This window comes from Salvelinus alpinus, chromosome 12 (assembly GCF_045679555.1).
Source record: "Salvelinus alpinus chromosome 12, SLU_Salpinus.1, whole genome shotgun sequence".
Lineage (NCBI taxonomy): Eukaryota > Metazoa > Chordata > Actinopteri > Salmoniformes > Salmonidae > Salvelinus > Salvelinus alpinus.
In genome coordinates, this window is record NC_092097.1 from 13,704,956 (window position 1) to 13,725,969 (window position 21,014).

At 43.7% G+C, this 21,014-nt stretch overlaps 1 protein-coding gene across 17 annotated transcripts in view; it reads left to right on the plus strand.

Annotated features, from left to right (window-relative positions):
- The window catches only part of LOC139535567 (forkhead box protein P1-B), a 209,267-nt gene that overhangs the window by 165,002 nt on the left and 23,251 nt on the right, over positions 1–21,014 (plus strand). For 8 of the 17 annotated variants that reach the window (XM_071335094.1, XM_071335097.1, XM_071335085.1 and 5 more), the window contains 4 exons: positions 3,719–3,856; positions 4,095–4,184; positions 7,776–7,926; positions 13,527–13,713. In XM_071335094.1, the coding sequence (XP_071191195.1) occupies positions 3,719–3,856; positions 4,095–4,184; positions 7,776–7,926; positions 13,527–13,713 (566 nt within the window). The remainder of the gene's footprint in view (positions 1–3,718; positions 3,857–4,094; positions 4,185–7,775; positions 7,927–13,526; positions 13,714–21,014) is intronic. The other 9 variants (XM_071335095.1, XM_071335090.1, XM_071335100.1 and 6 more) reach the window with 3 other exon arrangements.

The window sequence follows — 21,014 nt, forward strand, 5'->3', positions numbered from 1 at the left end:
ACGCTCCTGCTCTGTTCTCCAGGCAGCACGGCATCAGGCGCTGCCTGCTACACTGACCTCCTCCCTTAGACAACTAAAACTGCGTAGTTTCAGAAACATTTTTGTAAATAGATTATATTTTAGAAATGTGGCTAACCTGTTGTAAGTTACTGTCATGATAATAATGACAGAGACGTAAGGGAGCGGTATTACTGCTGTGTTTGCATTGGACAGTGGCATATGTGACAATTTAAACTGTCACAGTTTGCATCTTTGAAAGCAGGAAATAAAACAAAAAATAATTTAGTATTTTTTATTAATATCATTGTAGTTACATATTGTATAAAGTGATGCTCCAGAACTTTTGTATAATTTCAGCCATTCAATGGAAAGGTGGTGCTCCTGATTGGTCCCCGTGTACTCTGCCTTTCAATTGTGTTCTGTGTCATCTATTTCGTATGATATGTTACGTCCTGACAATAAATCACATGTTTTTTGGAGGGGCAATTCATGTGGAATGTTATGAATCCAATTTGTACAATATGTTACAAATTTGTTGTGCTAAAGATTCCGGACTGCATGTTTAACTATATGTGTGAGTTCACATGCTATATGGACTTTAATTGCCTTTGTGTGTGTGTGTGTGTGTGTGTGTGTGTGTGTGTGTGTGTGTGTGTGTGTGTGTGTGTGTGTGTGTGTGTGTGTGTGTGTGTGTGTGTGTGTGTGTGTGTGTGTGTGTGTGTGTGTGTGTGTGTGTGTGTGTGTGTGTGTTGGCCAGCAGGCCTGCACTGGTGTATTGCCTACAGTCACTCTGCAGCTGTGTGAGAATGTTCCAGGCTTGAATGTTTATGTACGCGAGGCACCTGGAGAGCGCCACACCTTACTGAAATCCATAAACATCATCTATTTCTGGCATGCCCAGAATGTCCTCTTTTTCACACCCGCATATTGGTGTTCAAGTAGCTGCTCAAAGAAACTCTTCTATAAACTCTCCTATCCTCTTTGAATTAACCAGACCGACAGAGAATTGTCCCTCAGACTCTCTTTATATGTACATATATTTCTTTGAATCATCTGGAGTCCTGATGTTAACCAGAGATAAGGGAGTGTGCCATATGGAGAGTGTTCTAAATGGAGACTGGCGTCCCGTGTTTGCGTTAAATAGGCATGATACACCAGCCAGGGCCATATTTTTCACTTAAAGTGCTCCCTCCCGCCCTTCCCCTCAACAGCCGCCTGTCTTAGGCAGATTTTCACTCATTCAACACAGGATTAAATGGTAGTAGTTACAATGATCAATAGGTTAAGAACCGTACAATCCCTCTCGCTGCTAATGACCTCAGTAGTAATGGGTAATAAAATGTTAGCTGTAATAGCCTCTTGCCGGGGCTCTGCCTGCCGTCTCTGGGTGTCTAGCAGTAGTTACAGTGAACCAGACCCCGCGATCATGACAGGGAGAGGTGTGAAGCTTCCTGAACCAGAGGATGTGCTGCTCAAGGTGTAATTAAAAAAAAAAAAAATTAATGAAATTAATTGAATGAAATTCCAATGCAATTTGTAATGGAATTGTCAGTTAAGTGTGAAAGTGTTTAAAATATTGTGTTAATTCTATTTCTCTACACTGGATCTCTATGTTAGACTCTATAAAACATGTACTATTGAAGATGCATAATAAAAACGGTTAAATACATGTGAAAATAACCCTGGCTACGTTTACTGCCTGTAAAGTAGAGCATGTCAAATCTAAAGTAGATCGTTTCCCTCATGTAATTTAATATAAAACATCAAAGAAGAGTCATTATTATTTATCCTTGGTGTGTGAGGTAATTGTCAGTGGTGCTGAGGCTTTTTTTTTAACGGCAGGTCTATATCTATCGCATCACGTAGAGGGCTTATACTGTAGCGAGACACGCTGCCTGGTTGACCTTCAAAATAGTTCATCAAAATTAGTGATGCTGAGAAAAAAGGACATCAGTGTATAATGACTGTGAAATTAGGAGCGGGAGCCTTGGCTATGCAAATGACAGGACAAGCCATATGAAAAAGTCAAGCTGAACTGCATATTAAGACGTAATACGGGAGGAATTAATATTGCATTTTCATCCTCTCACCGCTTCGCATTGAAAATGAGAGATGTTAAGTGCGTTGGGTCTTGGGTGGAGCAAAACCTCCTCGAGTTTCCCCTACAGGAGGACAAAACGACTCTAATCGCGTAACGCAGCGCGGAGCACCTCCTCGATGAAGTTTACAGAGACTATCAGCGTCAGCGCCACAGCGTCCTGTTTAACACTATTGCCCTTTCCAGCGCCGTGGGAGTACAAGCTGCTCATTATGACCCGTTTTGGTTTTGTTTTATGTTCCAATGTGGAAAAGGAATAAGGTGATATGCATGCAGCAGGTGTCAGAGAACACACCCCACCTGCTAGATAGATTCTAAACAGCTACATTACATTCAGAGACGCATGAAAAATTCAAAGGGCCGTCATTAGCAATGAGGACGCGGTACAATTTGGGTAACCTTGGCAAAGACAGACTGTCACCCCTAATGTCCGCTCTATCAGCCGGGCGACATTAGCCTCAGAGACGCAGAGCACAGTTTTACCACACAATCACGCACACACACACACACCACGCGGCATGTTAACAGTTGCAAATGTGAGACGCTATCAAATATATCTCGGTAGCTGTTTGTCACTAAAATGTCAGCGAAAGGGGCTTTTAATGGTATCGCACATCATAGCAATGAGTGGCAGCATCCAGACACTCTGGGAAGTCACAATGCCGCCGGAGCAATTAAGGCAGCCTGACAACTGTGGGGCTCACTCATTGTCATAACAAATCACTTGTTTTGAAGAGTCATCCACTTACACCTTTTTGTTGGAGTTAGTTAAGGGCCTGTGTCAGTGAGCCCTCCTCGAGGCATGGTGCCAGCGTTTTATTTGTACGTTAAATAAATTGCTGTTGACAATATTCTAATGAAATGCTCTCATGTGTACAAAGATATGTATTGTAGCCTACAGTGGGTGGCCTATCTTTGCATGTTCTGCTGTTCGCAGATCACCTCAAATGATCAGCTTGAGAAAGCATCAAAACAGAAGCAATCGAACGTTGGACAGCCTTGTGTGCTAGGTGTGTGTTTCTGGAGAGGGCTGTTGTGCTCAAGGTCGGAGCCTGTAGTAGATTCTCCACAGGCTTACTGCAGGCCTGGCTGTCTCGTGTCATTACAGCTCAGGGGGTGTAGCGCCTCTAGATGTGATGACACTCCTGGTGATTTATCCAGTACAGACCAGAGGGGTTGAGAGGCTGGGCTATCCTTAGCTGTCTCTTTTGAGTAGCTGTTGCAGTGTGTCTAGCCCCTGACAATTAGTCTGGTTGACCTGCTGTAGTCTTTACCATCTCCGCTTGTTGTCCTATTGTCCCTAGTTACCATAGCCACAAAGTCAAAATGGCTATATCATAAAAATTTGAACATTTAATTTATGTCTATGCTTAGGCATAAGGTTAGCAGTATTTAAGAATAGAAATTGTAGCAATAGGCGGGGTTTAGACATAATTTTGACTTGTGGCTGTGTTAACTAGTGACAAGCTTGTCCTCCAGTTCCCTTTCTTTGCTGTGGTCATCTAATCCTATAAAGCATGTGTCCTGGCCATGTCTGTCTTTTGTTGTACCACTGTCTCTTTCATAGACCAGGTTAGTGACTGATCTGTCCTTAATGTCTCCTCTGTGTATCTCTTATAGGTTCCAGTCTCAGTGGCTATGATGACACCCCAGGTAATTACTCCCCAGCGGATGCAGCAGATCCTCCAGCAGCAGGTGCTGAGCCCTCAGCAGCTCCAGGTGCTCCTGCAACAGCAGCAGGCCCTCATGTTACAACAGGTGAACGCATAGGACACACACACACAGTACATAGAACACATCAACATCCCCACACCAACTACCATATAAAAGGGAAAGATCGACAGGGCGCTAGCATTCCCTCTGAACACGAGACTGTATCAAATAGAGAACAGCCAGAGTGTTGAAAGTATCCCACGGCCCACTGCTGAGTTTAGCAGTGGGCCTGATGGATTGATTGGTTGGTGAGCTCTCACTCAGACTCCCATGTCTTTTTCAGCAGCAACTCCAAGAGTTCTACAAGAAGCAGCAGGAACAGCTCCACCTCCAGCTCCTCCAGCAGCAGCATGTGGGCACGCAGAGTAAAGAGGTAGGCTCACTACGCTGACATCATCACCATCAGCACCACCGCACGCCGCCGCCTTACTCAACTCACATGGTGCCCCGGCAGTAAGAGCCTCAGAAAAGTGCAGAGCATGGAAGGCATTTGTTCTCTCCCTCTCGCCATCTGTTCAGAGGCTGTGGTTTTAAGAAGAAGAAGAAATACAAAATAATCACTCATGCTTCTGATTAGCATGTCAGGCTCTCTGGGTCAATACCAGTAATATCTTTATAAACTAAGAATAGTGATGATTCCTCTCCTTCCAGGGACTGGGCCTCATACTGCTGCTCTGGCAGTGAAAGTAATGTTTGTGCAGTTTTTTCTTTTCTTCTTTTCTCTCGAGTAAACAAGTGTCCTACAACAAAGTGTGCCCTTCATATGAGCCCCCTTGTAGCCAATAATCAAAAGGAAGGGGAAAAGAAAGGGCCTATAAATCGGAAAAGCTTCCTTGGTAATTAGCATGGAAACAGCGATTGGAGAGAATGCAGGTAATTGTGAGAGATCAGTGCAGGGAACCGCTCCCAGCCTTGTTGCCCGCGCTCTCTTTTTTTCCCCCTGGTTCATCAGCGGTGGCTCAATGCGTGTTAATGACTCGCGGATACAGGCATCACTCTGGACAAAGGAATGATTATTGTGCGGTCAAAAGAAATTCAAAGACAATCAAGGAATTTTCTCTCTTTTCCCGTCTGAGAGCCACGTTCGGGGAGGGTAAGGAAAAAGGATCTAAATTAAGCCAAATGTTAAAAACACACGCACGCTCGCGCACAAACGTGAATGAACAAACACACACGCACACACACACACACACACACTGTCTGAGCTACCGACTTCAAAGTCCCAGCTCTCTAATTAATGAACTGCAGGCTTCAGTTTGGACAAGTTGTGGTGTGATGCTCCCATAAATCAACGTGACAGCAGAGCTCCTCGGCCTCAGATAGGGCCTGTCACCAAGTCGCATCTGATGTACACATGACTCGAACAGGGGGGGTGGAGAGGGAGGGGGTGCTAGTCAGAAGGAGGTGCAATTGATCAGCTGAACGGAGTCTAAAAAAAACAAAAAACTTTTGAAGCGTGTTATGTATGATCACAGGAAATGGATGCAGCCTCGAGAGGCTCTCCTTCTGCTCTCCGATGTGTTGCCCCCCCCTCTCCAATCGCATTTCTAGCTGCTGCAGCCATCAAAACGCAGAATAAGAATTGCGCCGCGACTCCCCCGTGGCTAGCAGACAATAACCCCCTGTTGTTGCTTTGTGCCTCTTTTATTTTAAAGACATCAAAATTTAGTTTTTCAAAGATCTTTAACTTTATATTTGAAGCTTGACAATAAAGGGCTGCCACTGCCACTCTGTATCAATTGTCAGGGCCTGTATTTTTCTCTCCCTCGTGCCACTTCTTGTTAACCTCTTATTTGGTCTATTGAGCCGGGGGTTTTAATGTGTCTGCACGCCGGGAGAGCACAGGAGCTGCTGTCAGCTGATGAGACCACAAGAAAGAAATCTGATGGGGCGCGAGTTAAATTCATTTAATTTCTCCCATTTTTAAAAGCCACCCTATATTTATTTAGGGCACTGATGAAAGACATTGTTCCCTGTGAACTCCCGCCCCCGTAGTACCGTTAGCATCTTTGTCTTATGCTGTCAGACAGACGGGAGCTACAGTACAGAGAAGAGTCCTATTGAAGACACGAGAAACTTCCTACACTGTAGTGAAAAAGGAGCACCATAACAACAAAAAAAAGGGGAGATGGGAAGAATCACACGCCAGCTGAATCACTAATTAATTACACTGAAACCCCAGTGAGCTCTATGTTCCGTATAGTTTCGAACATAAACCATAGAAATAGGTGTTCATGAATACACCCTCTCACCTAGCCCCATGCGTATGTGCTAGTCCATGAATATGACACGACATGATCCTGATCAGACTAACGTAATGAAGAAGGCATCTCCACGTCAGACCAGTGTAGTGTACTGGGTGTGTTCAGGCCTTTATTTTTACTGAGCTGTGGAGCAGAGGCTGGGCATGGGGAGACGAGGGGAGGGGAAAGGAAGCCCGGCAGACCTTCGACGGGCAGACCGGGGGGGGGGGGTTTTATCAGGCTATTTCAGCGGTTTCTGAGTCGCAGGCCGGTGACCTGACAGCAGCGTTGCACCGCTCAATTGTGAGACATAAACAAAGTGGTGTATCCTGTGTTTGGTAACAGGGTGTGGTGCACAGCTTGGCAGCCCGGGTTGCTTTTAATGCCCCCCACCCCCCTTGACAATTGGCCTTGTATACTCATATACAGCCTAATATCCTGCCCTCTCCCAGGCTTATTTTGTTTGGCTGTCCTTATCTGTCCGAGAAAAAATAACAAGGTGAGCTTTGTCTTGATTGATCGTTATCTCCAGTTGTTGTTTAAGGAATAATAATCCATATTTTGATGGTGAAGCTGAGCCTGGGGTTAATGGTAGGGTTAAATGTCCAGTCTCTCCCCTCCTCTGTTATCTAAACATCTCCCCATTTGTTTTGATTCAAGGAAGATTAGGGATATTAGATCATTTCCTTCTATTTATTGTTCTACACCACACTATACCACATCTCTCTTTCTCTCTCTCTCTCTCTCACTCTCTCTCTCTCTCTCTCTCTCTTTCTCTCTCTTTACTCCCTCCTTTACACCTTTCACTTTCTAGACCGAGGAAAAAGAGTCTCTGGCTTTCCCAGAATGTTATATGTAGTCATAGTCCTGTAAGATGAACAAGATGTTCTTCACTCGCTCTGTGAGTCAAATCAACTTGCTGCACTGGGGGGGAAGAAACCCCTCCTCAAGCTCAGTGCCGCGCCTGAGAGAGTTGTGAGACTAGCTGGTGTGGCTATTAAACACTTTGATTTAGTCACACGTTGTTTGCTGAATTATGAATGGGTGTAATTAAAATCCTGTGGCTCTTATTATGAATGATTAACTATGTTGTTTCATTGTTTGTCATTTGCCTCCTGACTCCTCGTTAATTAAAAGAGAGAGGGATGCATACTGTACCTGTCTTAAGTGTGCACAGACAAACCTACATAGTGTGTTGAATGTGTGAGTGTGTATGTGGTGTGGTTCGATTGGGAGTGTGTGCGTGTGTGTGTGTGTGTGTGTGTGTGTTTGAGAGAAGGTGTGTGTTTTCGTCTGAGCAAACATACTGTATCCTGTTTGAGAGAACATAACGTGTGCAAAAGCATACAACTGTTCAGACATACAGGATGCCCTATATGATCAGCATGTGTTTGTCCACTGGATCATATGCCTACCCTATATTTGAACACACACTAGAATTTGCATGCTTCTGTGTTCAATCAATATGTACAGTCCAAAACAGTATGAAAATAATGTACTTTTTGTTTGCTCTGGGGCATGCATGTCCTGTTTGTGTGTTTGCTCATGGTGTGTCTCGTGTGTGTGTGTGTGTGTGTGTTTGTGTGTTTGCTCATGGTGTATCTCTGTGTGCGTGCGTGTGTGTGTGTGTGTGTGTGTGTGTGTGTGTGTGTGTGTGTGTGTGTGTGTGTGTGTGTGTGTGTGTGTGTGTGTGTGTGTGTGTGTGTGTGTGTGTTCCTCAGCAGCAGCAGCAGGCCCAGCGATTGGCCTTCCAGCAGCAGCTCATGCAGGTCCAACAGCTACAGCAGCAGCACCTGCTCAACCTCCAGAGACAAGGCCTGCTCACCATCCAGCCTGGACAGACCACCTTGCCCCTGCACTCGCTCACTCAGGGTCAGTGCTCTACTCTACTGTACTGTACAGCACACCTTCACACAGGGGATTACACCTGCCCCTCCGCAGTCCCCCCCTCAAACACACAAATGCTAAAATACCCTACTTTACCCCAATGAAATATCATACTACATCTGCCTTGACTACAGTATCAAATCAAACTTTATTTGTCACATGTGCCGAATACAACAAGTGTAGACCTTACTGTGAAATGCTTACTTACAAGCCCTTAACCAACAGTGCAGTTCAAGAAGTAAAAAAAAAAAAGATTTACTATTAAATATTAACTAAAGTAAAATTAACTAAAGTAAAAAATTAAAGAATAATAATTAAAAGTAACACAATAACAAGGCTATATACAGGGGGTACCTGTACCGAGTCAGTGTGCGGAGGTACAGGTTAGCTGAGGTAGTTTGTACATGTAGGTAGGGGTGAAGTGACTATGCATAGATAACAAACAGCGAGTACCAGCAGTGCACAAACAAATGGAGGGGGAGGATGGGGGGGGGGGGGGGGGGCCAATGTAATAGTCCGGTGGCCATTTGATTAATTTCTCAGCAGTCTTATAGAAGCTGATTAACTATGTTGAAAACAACAACTCTCTCGTTAGAAGTGTTTCCCACCTACCCCCCTTGTGTTCCTCCCGTGTGACTATCATGGTGTATAGGTTCCCCCTCTCCTTCAGCCTGTCTCTTGACTCTCCTTTCATACCTTTCTCTTAGAATGGCATCATCATACTGGGTGTTGACCTAGTGGAACCATTGAACCACTAAACTGCCACTGAACCTCTTCTTGTGAAATCTCCCATAAGGGTATGGTGGTGTGAGTCAATACTTGTTGTTAAGCCAGGAAGTTTATTTCTTAATTTGTTTATTAATATTTTCTTAAGGAGCAGCCCTATGACAAAGACTCATTCATAGCGTTTTGGAACATGACATAGACTATTCATTCCACACTAAGACAAACAGTTTTGAAATAACAAGATAAGGCCATAAAATGGGAAGGGTGGGGGAGCTTAGGTAATAAGCAAACCAAAACAGGGTTTGTTCAGTCATGTTATTGTTTGGACTGTATGGAATCACTCATCCACTGGCAGATGATTGCCATAGGCACAGGCAGGGACCACCAATGTGCTCTTAGTGTACGTTTATGAATGACCTCGTGTCGGATATCTGGCAAACACACGCCCTGTGAGTAAAGTATTGCCCTAACGATATGGCAGCTTGCTGTTCTTTATGGGATTGCGCAACAGTTACTGGACATCCTGTTGACTCTTTGCTTATGCATAGTGTCATCAAATACCTCTAAGGCCATCTCAAACAGGATACAGTAACCATACACTCTTTGTTTGTTCAGCCTATTTTGTCAGATGACAGTTTAAGATACAAATACGGTATCGTTTCTCTTTGTTATTATTTATACAAACTGAAATGAGGAATTGAATCTTACCGCACAGTTGGTTCGTTTCAGTATTTTAACTGAGTGGAACTTGGTTAGGCTGCCCTTGGAAACCATTGGTGGTTAACTCTATGGAAGACAGCTGTTAAAACACTTAACATCAGGCTGAGTTTCCCTTCCTATTCTACATAAGTTCTGCTTGAATGTTTGAAGTTATTGATGACCTTTCTGTTTTCCACGTCAATGAACTCTTTCGTGCATCAGTAGCCAAGACCTACGGAGCTGAGATCTAATCTACAGTATTCAGCAAGTAGTTAGCATCACTGCAACACTAATGATGAGTTTTGCTGCTCTGTTTGGACCAAGGTGATAATGCGTTTGGACTGAGGCGATGAGTTAGGATTACTTTTATACACTGAGGCCACGATCAGACAGATCAGCCGTATTCCCCTTTATTCAAAATTCAGATATCAAAATCAAATGATTTGAAAAATTCAATCTCTCATGACATCATAATTGTATTGTGCTCTCACATATGCGTTCATGGTGATCTGAGATTATACACTTCACAAAAAGGATTTGAACAGCCCTGTAGGCGTGTAATTTATACTTTGAAAAAATATTATTTTATTTGTGTTGTTTTGTCTGATCCTTACTGGAATTGTTGATAGAGACAGTATAAAACATTTTCATTACAAATTGACATGAAGAATTACATTGAGTTATCATTTAATACCAAACTGTGAAGGAAGTAAATGAGTAGAAGCTTGAAGAGTGCTATTTGGATGACAATCAGTTGTTCTCTTTATCTGAACCTTCATTTGTTTCTCTCGCGGTAAATTCTTTTGACATTAATGTTCAAAGTCTTGGAAGCGGTCAGACAGTATCTGTTATAAATTACAATAATGTGTTTGGGGAGGATATAACTCCCATAAATATAAATTTGATCCAGCGCTGCCCTCCCCTCCTTCCCCCAAAAGCCTCTCCTCTTGACCTGTGGAGCACGAGTGAGACGGCAATGTTCGCTCCGCTCTGTTCTCCCAGGTGCAGCTACCAGGTGTGTGTGTGTGCGTGTGCGTGTGTATCACTGCTTGCCCCTCTCTGCGCCTGCCCTGATTGGCTAAAGTGTATTCTGAGGCCCTGTGGCCTCCCAGGCGGCGATGTAACAGACTGAACTCTCATCACTGGAGAACATCAGTTAAGTTGTCCAAGAGAGGGCAATGGGACAGTGACAGGACAAATTTGTCGGTAATATGAAAGCAAAGAATGTGGCGAAGCATGAAGCTGCTCTTAGTGCAGCAGCGGCACATCAGGGACAGCGGTAGGTAATACGCTCTCCCAGTCAGTGATTGATTTGGCCAGCAGCGCGACATTGGTAATAGTTCCTACAGCATTAGGAGGTAACATATTTTAGGCCTAAGGGGTGCATATCACTAGGCCAGTGATTACAGGAACATAAACAGGGGTGCACCAGAGGTCTCCGCCTGATGGAGCAATAAACTAATAGCGGTGTCACCGTCCCCCCATGGTATTGGCTCTGTGTGGAAAGCAACAGCAGAATTGAAAGAGCCCAGAGGATAGGGGCTATTTTTTATTCTGTGGATGATGGCCTGCAACTGATGTCATTATGAACGTTAAATCAACTTTCTGCTTGCTTGAACATGGTCACCTGGGTACGGAGGTACAAGGACAGGAAAAGGTTGAAGAGCTCGGCCTGTCTGGATGCCAGAGCTACCTGCGGAGGTAAAATTGAGTTGCCAGGCCGGTGATCAATCAAGTGTCCCAACAACATACATTTTTTAAAGTGCTTGTCTGTATTTCCAACCTATAATGAGTGGAATAGCATTGTTGAAAAATTGAAAAATGGAGGATAAACCAATCCTGCATTTTGAAAATGACGGACTGGGGATACAAAAAAGGATTTAGAGATCAGTGTTCCTATGTCTACCATAGAAATCAAATGCTGCCTTCTCAGGAAAAATAGAATGCTGTTTGTCCAAACCTAGAATACAATACTGTTTGAGATTTTCATAGCATTACATTTTATTGTCATTTATGGTGTCATCATGAACAACCCTCGGTTTCAAGAGATCCAATGAGGACAAGGTAGTTTAATAACAGAAGGACATGGGACCAGGGGATAGAGAGGGAGAGAAATAAGGGGGTACGTTAGGAAGGAGACAGCTTGGTCCCAGTCCGTTACCCCTCTCATCAGAGGAGTCTATGGGACCTGTTTCATCTGAGTAAACAGTGGTGTCGGGGTCACCAGGACTGGCTGGTAATTGAGGGATAGTGGGCCACCCTGTCAGCCACACAGGCTAAAAATACATTGCCCACTGTCACCGGGCACCAAGTGGGGGGAAAATGATTGTTCCCACTGTTGAAGCACAGGACACTCACTCCACCAGTGACCTTCCCCATCCAGACAAATCATCATCATGGAAAACTTTCCCTTCAAGGATCATTCCCACCATCAAAACAACAATGAGACCTTAATAAGACAAGTGAGAAGCAACAACCGAAGGATTAGCATGCTTTTGTGCAAACAGGAACATTTGGCATGTTTTGTCTGTCAGGGCTGTGTCCTTTGATTAAGGTACGTCAAAGAATAAGAGAGAGAGAGAGAGCGAGAGAGAGTGAGTGAGAGAGAGAGAGAGAGAGAGAATACAGGCCAGGCAGAATATAGGAGAGCGTGTTAAAATATTAGAATGAGGACGACACTCTTTGGAACGTGGAAAGGTTATTGATTTGTCCTGCAATCATTTCCTGCTCTTTGATATGCAAACGATCTAGTGTGAATTTACAGCAATCCTATCAGACTCATTTCACAGTTCTTAGCCCCTGCGTCTCTCCAGAGTCCTTCGCCTCATTAGGCCAATGTTCTCCATTACGAGCATAATTAAAATCTTCAGTAGCTTATCAAATTAAAAATATTTTTGCTGATCGTATTGAGATCTTCACTTCACAGTTATTTTCCACAACAGGAATAAATTAAGACTAAGCATGTTGTATTACGATCTGGCGCTTGAAAGGGCCACTTCTGGTATCTATAGAGGGAGTGATTAAAAAGGGGGGAAATCCGGAGAATATAAACCCATCCGAGATAAGCATGTGCAAATCATCTTTCATTTGCCATTGCTCATTTTGAGAATGGATTTAATTAATTGTAATGTTAAACGAGTGGTCTTGCACATCCAGTTGAATTCACAGCATATCCAAAGGGTATTTCAGTATGTTTTAAACATGTGACTCATTTAAGGACAGATCTGAATACCCAATACAAATTTGCACACATTCCCATAGTGGATCTTTCAATATGCTATAAAAAAAATATGAGTTAACCAAATACATTTTGGAATGACAATGCAAATGGCTAGACAACATACCCTCACGGGGGATTTTTTTAAATGTTTCTTCTTATCAGCTTTTGCCTCATTTATGTCAAATGAAAACAGGCTTCTCCGGCGCGGTGGTAACAGACACTGTACATACGGACACATACACATATACATTGTGTGCGAACAATGGCTGGGTTCTCTTAGAGATGGTGTACAGACACAGCATTATCCTTCCTCCTCCCCAATCTGAGGGTGTCAGGATCGCTGTCAGTCAGCAGGAGAGACAACATGCTCTCTCAGTGTATGTTCCAACACACGAAAATGTCTTGTCTTCAAGAGATTTTTTTCTTTTCTTTCTAAGGCTGCTGTGTGAGATGCAGTGTGCTTGACTTGTTAAACGAGGTTTAAGTCTTCTGTGTCAGTTGGAGGCGGTGCTGAGCTTTAAGTATTTTGCACATTAATGCGCTTTTGAGGATATTACCCCAGGGTCCTGTTTCTGTAGAAGGTGGGGTGGTGTGGGCTGTTTTGGTTGTAACGTTGCTATTGTAAACTTTTTGTGTGTGTTCTGCCTCTCCTCTTGTTGGGGAAATGATGGTGATTATTCAGATTTCATGCCTTGTCTGGATGTTAATTATTTACTGTGGGCATGAAATGCATGTGAATGCCAGGGATTTGTGTATACGAACACGCTTCAGATCACAGGGAGAGAGCAGGGGGGAGCAAGCGCTCTCAGTGTATTACCCTGTAGTGGAATATTTTTTAATTAATACTTGGCTTTGTTTACAGACCCTTTGATTTAATTATGTGATGAAGAGAGTTGGATTAGCTGCTAATTGATTTAGTTATCCAATTTGTTTGTTTCAGGCATGATTCCAGCTGAGCTTCAGCAGCTGTGGAAGGAGGTGACGAACGTGAAGGAAGAGAACAGCAGCAGCAACAATAGCCACCGTGGCCTGGACCTGTCCTCGCCACAACCCCCCAAGAACCCCCTCCTCAACCAACACGCCTCCACCAACGGACAGTACATGAGCCACTCTCTGAAGAGAGAAGGGTGAGTGTCTCTCTCTCTCTGTCTCTCTGTCTCTCTGTCTCTCTGTCTCTCTGTCTCTCTCTCTCTCTCTCTCTCTCTCTCTCTGTCTCTCTGTCTCTCTGTCTCTCTGTCTCTCTCTCTGTCTCTGTCTCTGTCTCTGTCTCTGTCTCTGTCTCTGTCTCTCTCTCTCTCTCTCTCTCTCTCTCTCTCTCTCTCTCTCTCTCTCTCTCTCTCTGTCTCTCTCTCTCTGTCTGTCTGGCTTCCTCTTCCATCCGAGCTAACAGCTTCCGTGGAACATGCTGGGCACAATAGCATGTATTTCCAGGGAATGGGTTGTGACTGAATGTGTTGCTTATGAAGTTGAGCTCATTGATTTATCATTAAATATACCACAGATTATGATATTCGCAACAATCTGACCTCTTTTTCTAAACTGGGGTACAACTAGGCATACATACAGTGGGGAGAACAAGTATTTGATACACTGCCGATTTTGCAGGTTTTCCTACTTACAAAGCATGTAGAGGTCTGTAATTATTATCATAGGTACACTTCAACTATGAGAGACGGAATCTAAAACAAAAATCCAGAAAATCACATTGTATGATTTTTAAGTAATTAATTTGCATTTTATTGCATGACATAAGTATTTGATACATCAGAAAAGCAGAACTTAATATTTGGTACAGAAACCTTTGTTTGCAATTACAGAGATCATACGTTTCCTGTAGTTCTTGACCAGGTTTGCACACACTGCAGCAGGGATTTTGGCCCACTCCTCCATACAGACCTTCTCCAGATCCTTCAGGTTTCGGGGCTGTCGCTGGGCAATACGGACTTTCAGCTCCCTCCAAAGATATTCTTTTGGGTTCAGGTCTGGAGACTGGCTAGGCCACTCCAGGACCTTGAGATGCTTCTTACGGAGCCACTCCTTAGTTGCCCTGGCTGTGTTTTTGGGTCGTTGTCATGCTGGAAGACCCAGCCACGACCCATCTTCAATGCTCTTACTGAGGGAAGGAGGTTGTTGGCCAAGATCTCGCGATACATGGCCCCATCCATCCTCCCCTCAATACGGTGCAGTCGTCCTGTCCCCTTTGCAGAAAAGCATCCCCAAATAATTATGTTTCCACCTCCATGCTTCATGGTTGGGATGGTGTTCTTGGGGTTGTACTCATCCTTCTTCTTCCTCCAAACACGGCGAGTGGAGTTTAGACCAAAAAGCTCTATTTTTGTCTCATCAGACCACATGACCTTCTCCCATTCCTCCTCTGGATCATCCAGATGGTCATTGGCAAACTTCAGACGGGCCTGGACATGCGCTGGCTTGAGCAGGGGGACCTTGCGTGCGCTGCAGGATTTTAATCCATGACGGCGTAGTGTGTTACTAATGGTTTTCTTTGAAACGGTGGTCCCAGCTCTCTTCAGGTCATTGACCAGGTCCTGCCGTGTAGTTCTGGGCTGATCCCTCAACTTCCTCATGATCATTGATGCCCCACGAGGTGAGATCTTGCATGGAGCCCCAGACCGAGGGTGATTGACCGTCATCTTGAACTTCTTCCATTTTCTAATAATTGCGCCAACAGTTGTTGCCTTCTCACCAAGCTGCTTGCCTATTGTCCTGTAGCCCATCCCAGCCTTGTGCAGGTCTACAATTTTATCCCTGATGTCCTTACACAGCTCTCTGGTCTTGGCCATTGTGGAGAGGTTGGAGTCTGTTTGATTGAGTGTGTGGACAGGTGTCTTTTATACAGGTAACGAGTTCAAACAGGTGCAGTTAATACAGGTAATGAGTGGAGAACAGGAGGGCTTCTTAAAGAAAAACTAACAGGTCTGTGAGAGCCGGAATTCTTACTGGTTGGTAGGTGATCAAATACTTATGTCATGCAATAAAATGCAAATTAATTATTTAAAAATCATACAATGTGATTTTCTGGATTTTTGTTTTAGATTCCGTCTCTCACAGTTGAAGTGTACCTATGATAAAAATTACAGACCTCTACATGCTTTGTAAGTAGGAAAACCTGCAAAATCGGCAGTGTATCAAATACTTGTTCTCCCCACTGTATGTCCTTTCTACTTTATGAAAAAAAATCTAACTGGAACTCATTATGTGTGACATTATCTTTACTGTCATCTTTGACTAAAGAAAACAGGAGGCCTACATAGTCCCCATTTAAAAACTGCAATTCCTTGAAGGGGCCTAAGTTGATGGACATGTTCCCACAGGGCTTTGCCCGCAGATGAATATTAATTTATAGTTTGTAAGTACCTTCCTATTTTCATTAAGACGCAGGCTTGTTCTGTGTTTCGGAATCCAGTTGGGGATTGCAGTGAAACACCTGGGAGCGAGGGAATGATTTCGAGTTTAGATTGCAGTAATGAAAATGGGATCAGCACACTATTAATTAGAGGGTCAAGGGTGCTGTTATTTCAGTTGCACTTAGGAAACTGCAGCTGTGACTTGCAGGGCTCCGTTTGGTTAAATAAAATTCAAATTACCAACGTCCTCTCAACAACAGAAAAACACACACCCAGCAACCTTTGCTTTCCCTCCGGATTGTGACGTTTCTGACAATATGTGAAAACATATTGCAATTTCCCAATACAATACAAGAGACAACTAGCCTTCTATAGGTGTGGCTGTCAGAACATATTGAAGCCGAGCAATTCACACTGATGTACTGTATTCTTTAGTTAAATAATCATTATCATCATGTATATTACATAACTAAATAAAAAACACATTCTAACTTTAATTGGAATATGTGTCAAACAGAGACCGTTTTTTATTACATGATGTACAAAATACACTATCAATATTTGAAAACGATGTGGATCTGATGTAAGATCGACGTCAGACAAACCCTCTTTTCGTTGGTGACTTGACGGGATATTTGTAGGTTTCCCTGAGCCTCTGTGTCTTTAAGGAAGGAATTAATTTGGCATCCAACACGTTGACTTGTTTTCTTGCACTGAGGCGCTGATCTCTGAACTGCTGGTGAGGAGCCTCCAGGCGTCATGAGCTCACTGCACAACATCTGACTTGTTTCACTGATCAAAACCTATGTGTCATTATGAAAGCACTGCAGATGAAAACACGTTTAGCACTCTAAACCATCTGGCCTTGGGAGGTGGAGAGGGGTTCAAACACAGACAGGCAGATAGATAGTCCTCTATGGTAGTAGTGGGGAGGTACAGGCCTGCATGGAGGACCTGGCTGAGTAACTGACTATCTCACTCAGCTATAGCTTAACTTGGAGTGCCTTATTTGGAAAGGAAATAAATGCTATATGTTTTACTGCTTACGGGATACTAGTTCATCACATGCGTTTGTTTCAATATAATGTGAGACATTTTAGGTCAAGTGGTGTGACGTCAGTATTTTGACACTGCTTTTGTACATTTTGACTATGAGGTCTCACAGAATGTCCACATTTCACTGAGACATTACATGAAAAAAACGATAGATCCACCTCTATCCTTTTCACACACTGTCCCAGCCACGTACAGCACACACACACACACACAACACAACACAACACACAGCAAGCTCCAGACACCTCTCCTAGCTCAGGGCAGACAGTATCCACAGGCTCTGGTGCATTCAATCTGCTCAGTTAGTCAGTCTGAGCTCTAGCCTCTGTGGCTGAAGATTAATCAGAGGGGAGGATATTGACACGCTCGCTTCATCACCTGCTTCAGATATGACCAAACAACAAGTCCCAGCTGAAACATTGGAGAAGACTTGCATGAGAGGCTGCCTCCGATGCCTTGCGCTCCCTGTCAGAGATTAAAGAAGACGTCAACAGCAGTTTAACACACGCTCCAGTGAAGAAGGCAGTCTGGGGTTGAATATTCACAGAGTATCTTAGATCTGTCAGAATCCCAAGCAGGTGATTTCTCAGCCGTCTCTCTGTTCTGTGCTGTGGATGGCAACACAACGTTTCCAAACGCGCTTTTCAAATATAGATGACTGATATAAATTAGAATTTAGAAAAATCCCTATTAAACACTTTATGATGCCAATTTAGATTCATACAACCAATAATCCTTGCCTGTGTTCATTTCCATGTGCTTAAATCATACAACTATCATGAGCATTATTCATCTCTTTTGATGATGCAGACTCCATTCTAATCAGAATCCTTGGGAAAAAAATAAAACATCTGAAATATTATTAGGCATGATTATTCCATACAAAGCTATAAGAGACGTCTGTGTTATAATCCAGGGATTTGAATAATCAGGTTTTAGATAATGACCTGGACTGGGTGTAAATAGAGAGCATCCACTCATCCTCCTAGCGCTGAACGTAATGAACTTTTAATTGATGTGGTTTCGCAAGTCTTTTTGTCATGCAACAGAAACAAGCCACTCTGATGGACCTATTTTCCCGGCCGGGCTCAGATTGGTTTACAGCAAGCCCTAAGTACCATGTAGTTAGTTTCATGTGTCATATAAAATCTGCCCAGGCACAGCGACGCCTGCAACTAAAACCTTAAGTGCATCCACAGGCATCATTCACAGGTCTTTTAACTTCCGTCTTAAGGAAGGAGGAGAAATTCAATCACTGCAGAGACGAGACGTTGTTCCCACTTTTATCAGCCTCCAAGAGCCCTCACTCGTAGCAGGACAGACAGGGATCCGGACTGAATACGCCCCAACATGGTGAAGGCCCTCTCCCTGTCAGTTAGTCATACTGGTCCGAGCTTTGGGATGTGAGGAGAGAAATACCCCTGTGAGCCAGGTCTCTTTGTTCAATGATTTGCTTATTTAAATGCAATGTATCCTATCTGTACCTGACATCAATTCCCCATTCCTGCACTCACTTTGTGCAAGAGAGAGAGAGATGGAGAGAGAGAGAGATGTGGAGAAAGAGAGAGAGAGAGATGTGGAGAAAGAGAGAGCGAGAGAGAGGGAGAGCATCCTCCTTACAAAGCATTTGGCCCACTTACTTCCCAGCAACCATCAGTAACCACAGCTCAGGGACTTCAGCTCAGCAATCTGTTAAGGAGATAAATAATCTGATTTGGCACGACACTCCCCTCTCTCGCCTTTAATTTGTCTTACACCCGGAAAATGATAATTAAATCATTTAGGGGTAAACCCTTGAGTGGCAAGAGATATGAGAGAGTAGAGTTGGGGCAGTCATCGATACTCACTCTGAGAGATGATAGACCTTATTGTGACTGGCTGTACAGACAGACCACATCCAGACTCTGACCCAGCTTGGTAGACACATCAATCCTCTTTCTGTTTGGTAGCAATAGACTGACTGCCTCAGTGTACTGTATGACCTTGTTGATGACCTAAAGCACCTTACTTAGAAATAGACTGATTGTGTACAGTGTCCTCTGCTTGTGTTTTTGCCTGCAGTATGGTAGGCCTATGTGTTGGTGGTTACAAAGTGCAACCCCTGGAAGATTCGGCCACATTCTGTCAAGGTAGAGGAGCTTTTTGTTCCTATTCTACGCAGGAAGCAGATGACACGGTTTCCCTCATTGCTGTTACAAGATCATTAGAGTTCTCTTCCCCCAGGCAGCAAGGCAGCCTGACAATAATAGCATCCTAACAGACCTGCCCAGGGTGCGAGTCACATTTAACTCCACCACAGGATCAGAGAGAGAGAGATGAGGAGCTGTTTTTTCTCGTGTAGTACCAAATGAGCTCACAATAGGGAGAAACCCCACAGAATCCCACAAACTTCAACTATTACACTAATGTAGCTCATTTGGTGTACATTCTGTCATTTACCACTGTTTAGTCATTTGCCGTTTAAAAGGGCGCTTCTGCCGCCAGCTCCTTCCAAGCTCTGTGCTCACCGACTCCCAACACCCACTCCACAATTCAATATCTTATTAATACAGAATTAACCAACGTGCCTCCTCCGAAAGAATTAAAAAAGGATCTCTTTAAATAAAAAATCAGCGCTACTTTCAACAGTCCACACATTTCCTTGTTAAAAAGTCATTATAATAGATCTTCTACCATCTATTTATTAGCTGTATCAAAACAGAGGTCTTAATACATATGCATAATTCATAATTGATTTTTTAGATTTTTTTTATATGTCTGACTTTTGAGGGGAAAAAACTGTTAACCACATTCATGAATGCTTCACTGCTCCCTAATTGTAATGCAATTATCACATGTTATGAACAATGTGAACTCTTAAGCAAGTAATTATAACGCAAGAAAAACCTGTGACGAGCCTTAAAATTTCCTTCTTTAGGTACAGCTTTACCAACATCTATACAAATTTGATTTTAATCTGAACAACGGCGTAGTTTAATCCTGCAAAATTGGCACGCCCCGATTTTAGATTTTATATATATATATATATTTAATGAAAGATTGTTTCTGTAATTGTATGCGTTAGGATTGGTTAAATTGTGCAGAAGGCTTTTCAACAGTCATCCTTAGGAGAGCAAATAGTATCCATATGAATCAGACAATAGTGGTTAGACTGAATGCCTAATGACGGTACTGTGGGGATTTGGACCTAATGAATCTTCCCTTGCCCTCTCCCTTCTCAGCTCCTGCAGAATGGGTCATTACGTAAGCAGCAGTGGTGTGCTAGACTAGAGAGCCACTAGCAGCACAGGTGGTAGCGATATAGGACAGTCCCCAAGACTCTTGTAGCTGACACTTGTACAGTGCCTGTGTCCATATGGCACACTGTCTTGTTTTCTAACACACACCGTCTACACGCGCAGGCCTCTGCGTTGTACTGTTTCTGGTTATACTCTGTGTTTCCACTTGACTTGCCATATGGAAGATGTTGTGTAGTTTGTTTTTCGGGACGATCTTGGTATTTACAGCAGATGTTGTGAAGCCGTAAGCCTCTCCTCAGCTGTGCGAGTGTTTGGTCCCTTCTGACGTCGGTTGGTCCGTCCGTCGATCGGTAAATCATTTGCTAGCAGACGGGGGTGTTTGGTGTTTACTGTTTGTGCACGACAGGAGGCTGGCAGATGGATTTTTGTTGTGGGACTGGCCAGCCCGTTCCTCCAGGTGGGTTCTGGGATGGGGCTCAGCGGTCAGGGCGTCTCAGGGAACCCCTGGCTGCCTGGATCAAAGTGGGCTGCTACTCGGATCACTGACACTAAATAGTGACATATTGGGTCCCTCTCACAAGGGCTGCCCCTACGAGGACCGCAACCTCAAGCCAGAGAGGAAGCATAGATCACAAGGCTCACACTGCCCACAGTTCAAAGGTCAACACAAAGACAGGCTTTTGTGTTGAGACACCACAAGGGGAATTCTCTCCAAACCCATCAGCATCCTCCACTTCAAATGGTGTAGTTCTGTATCATCAGCCATTA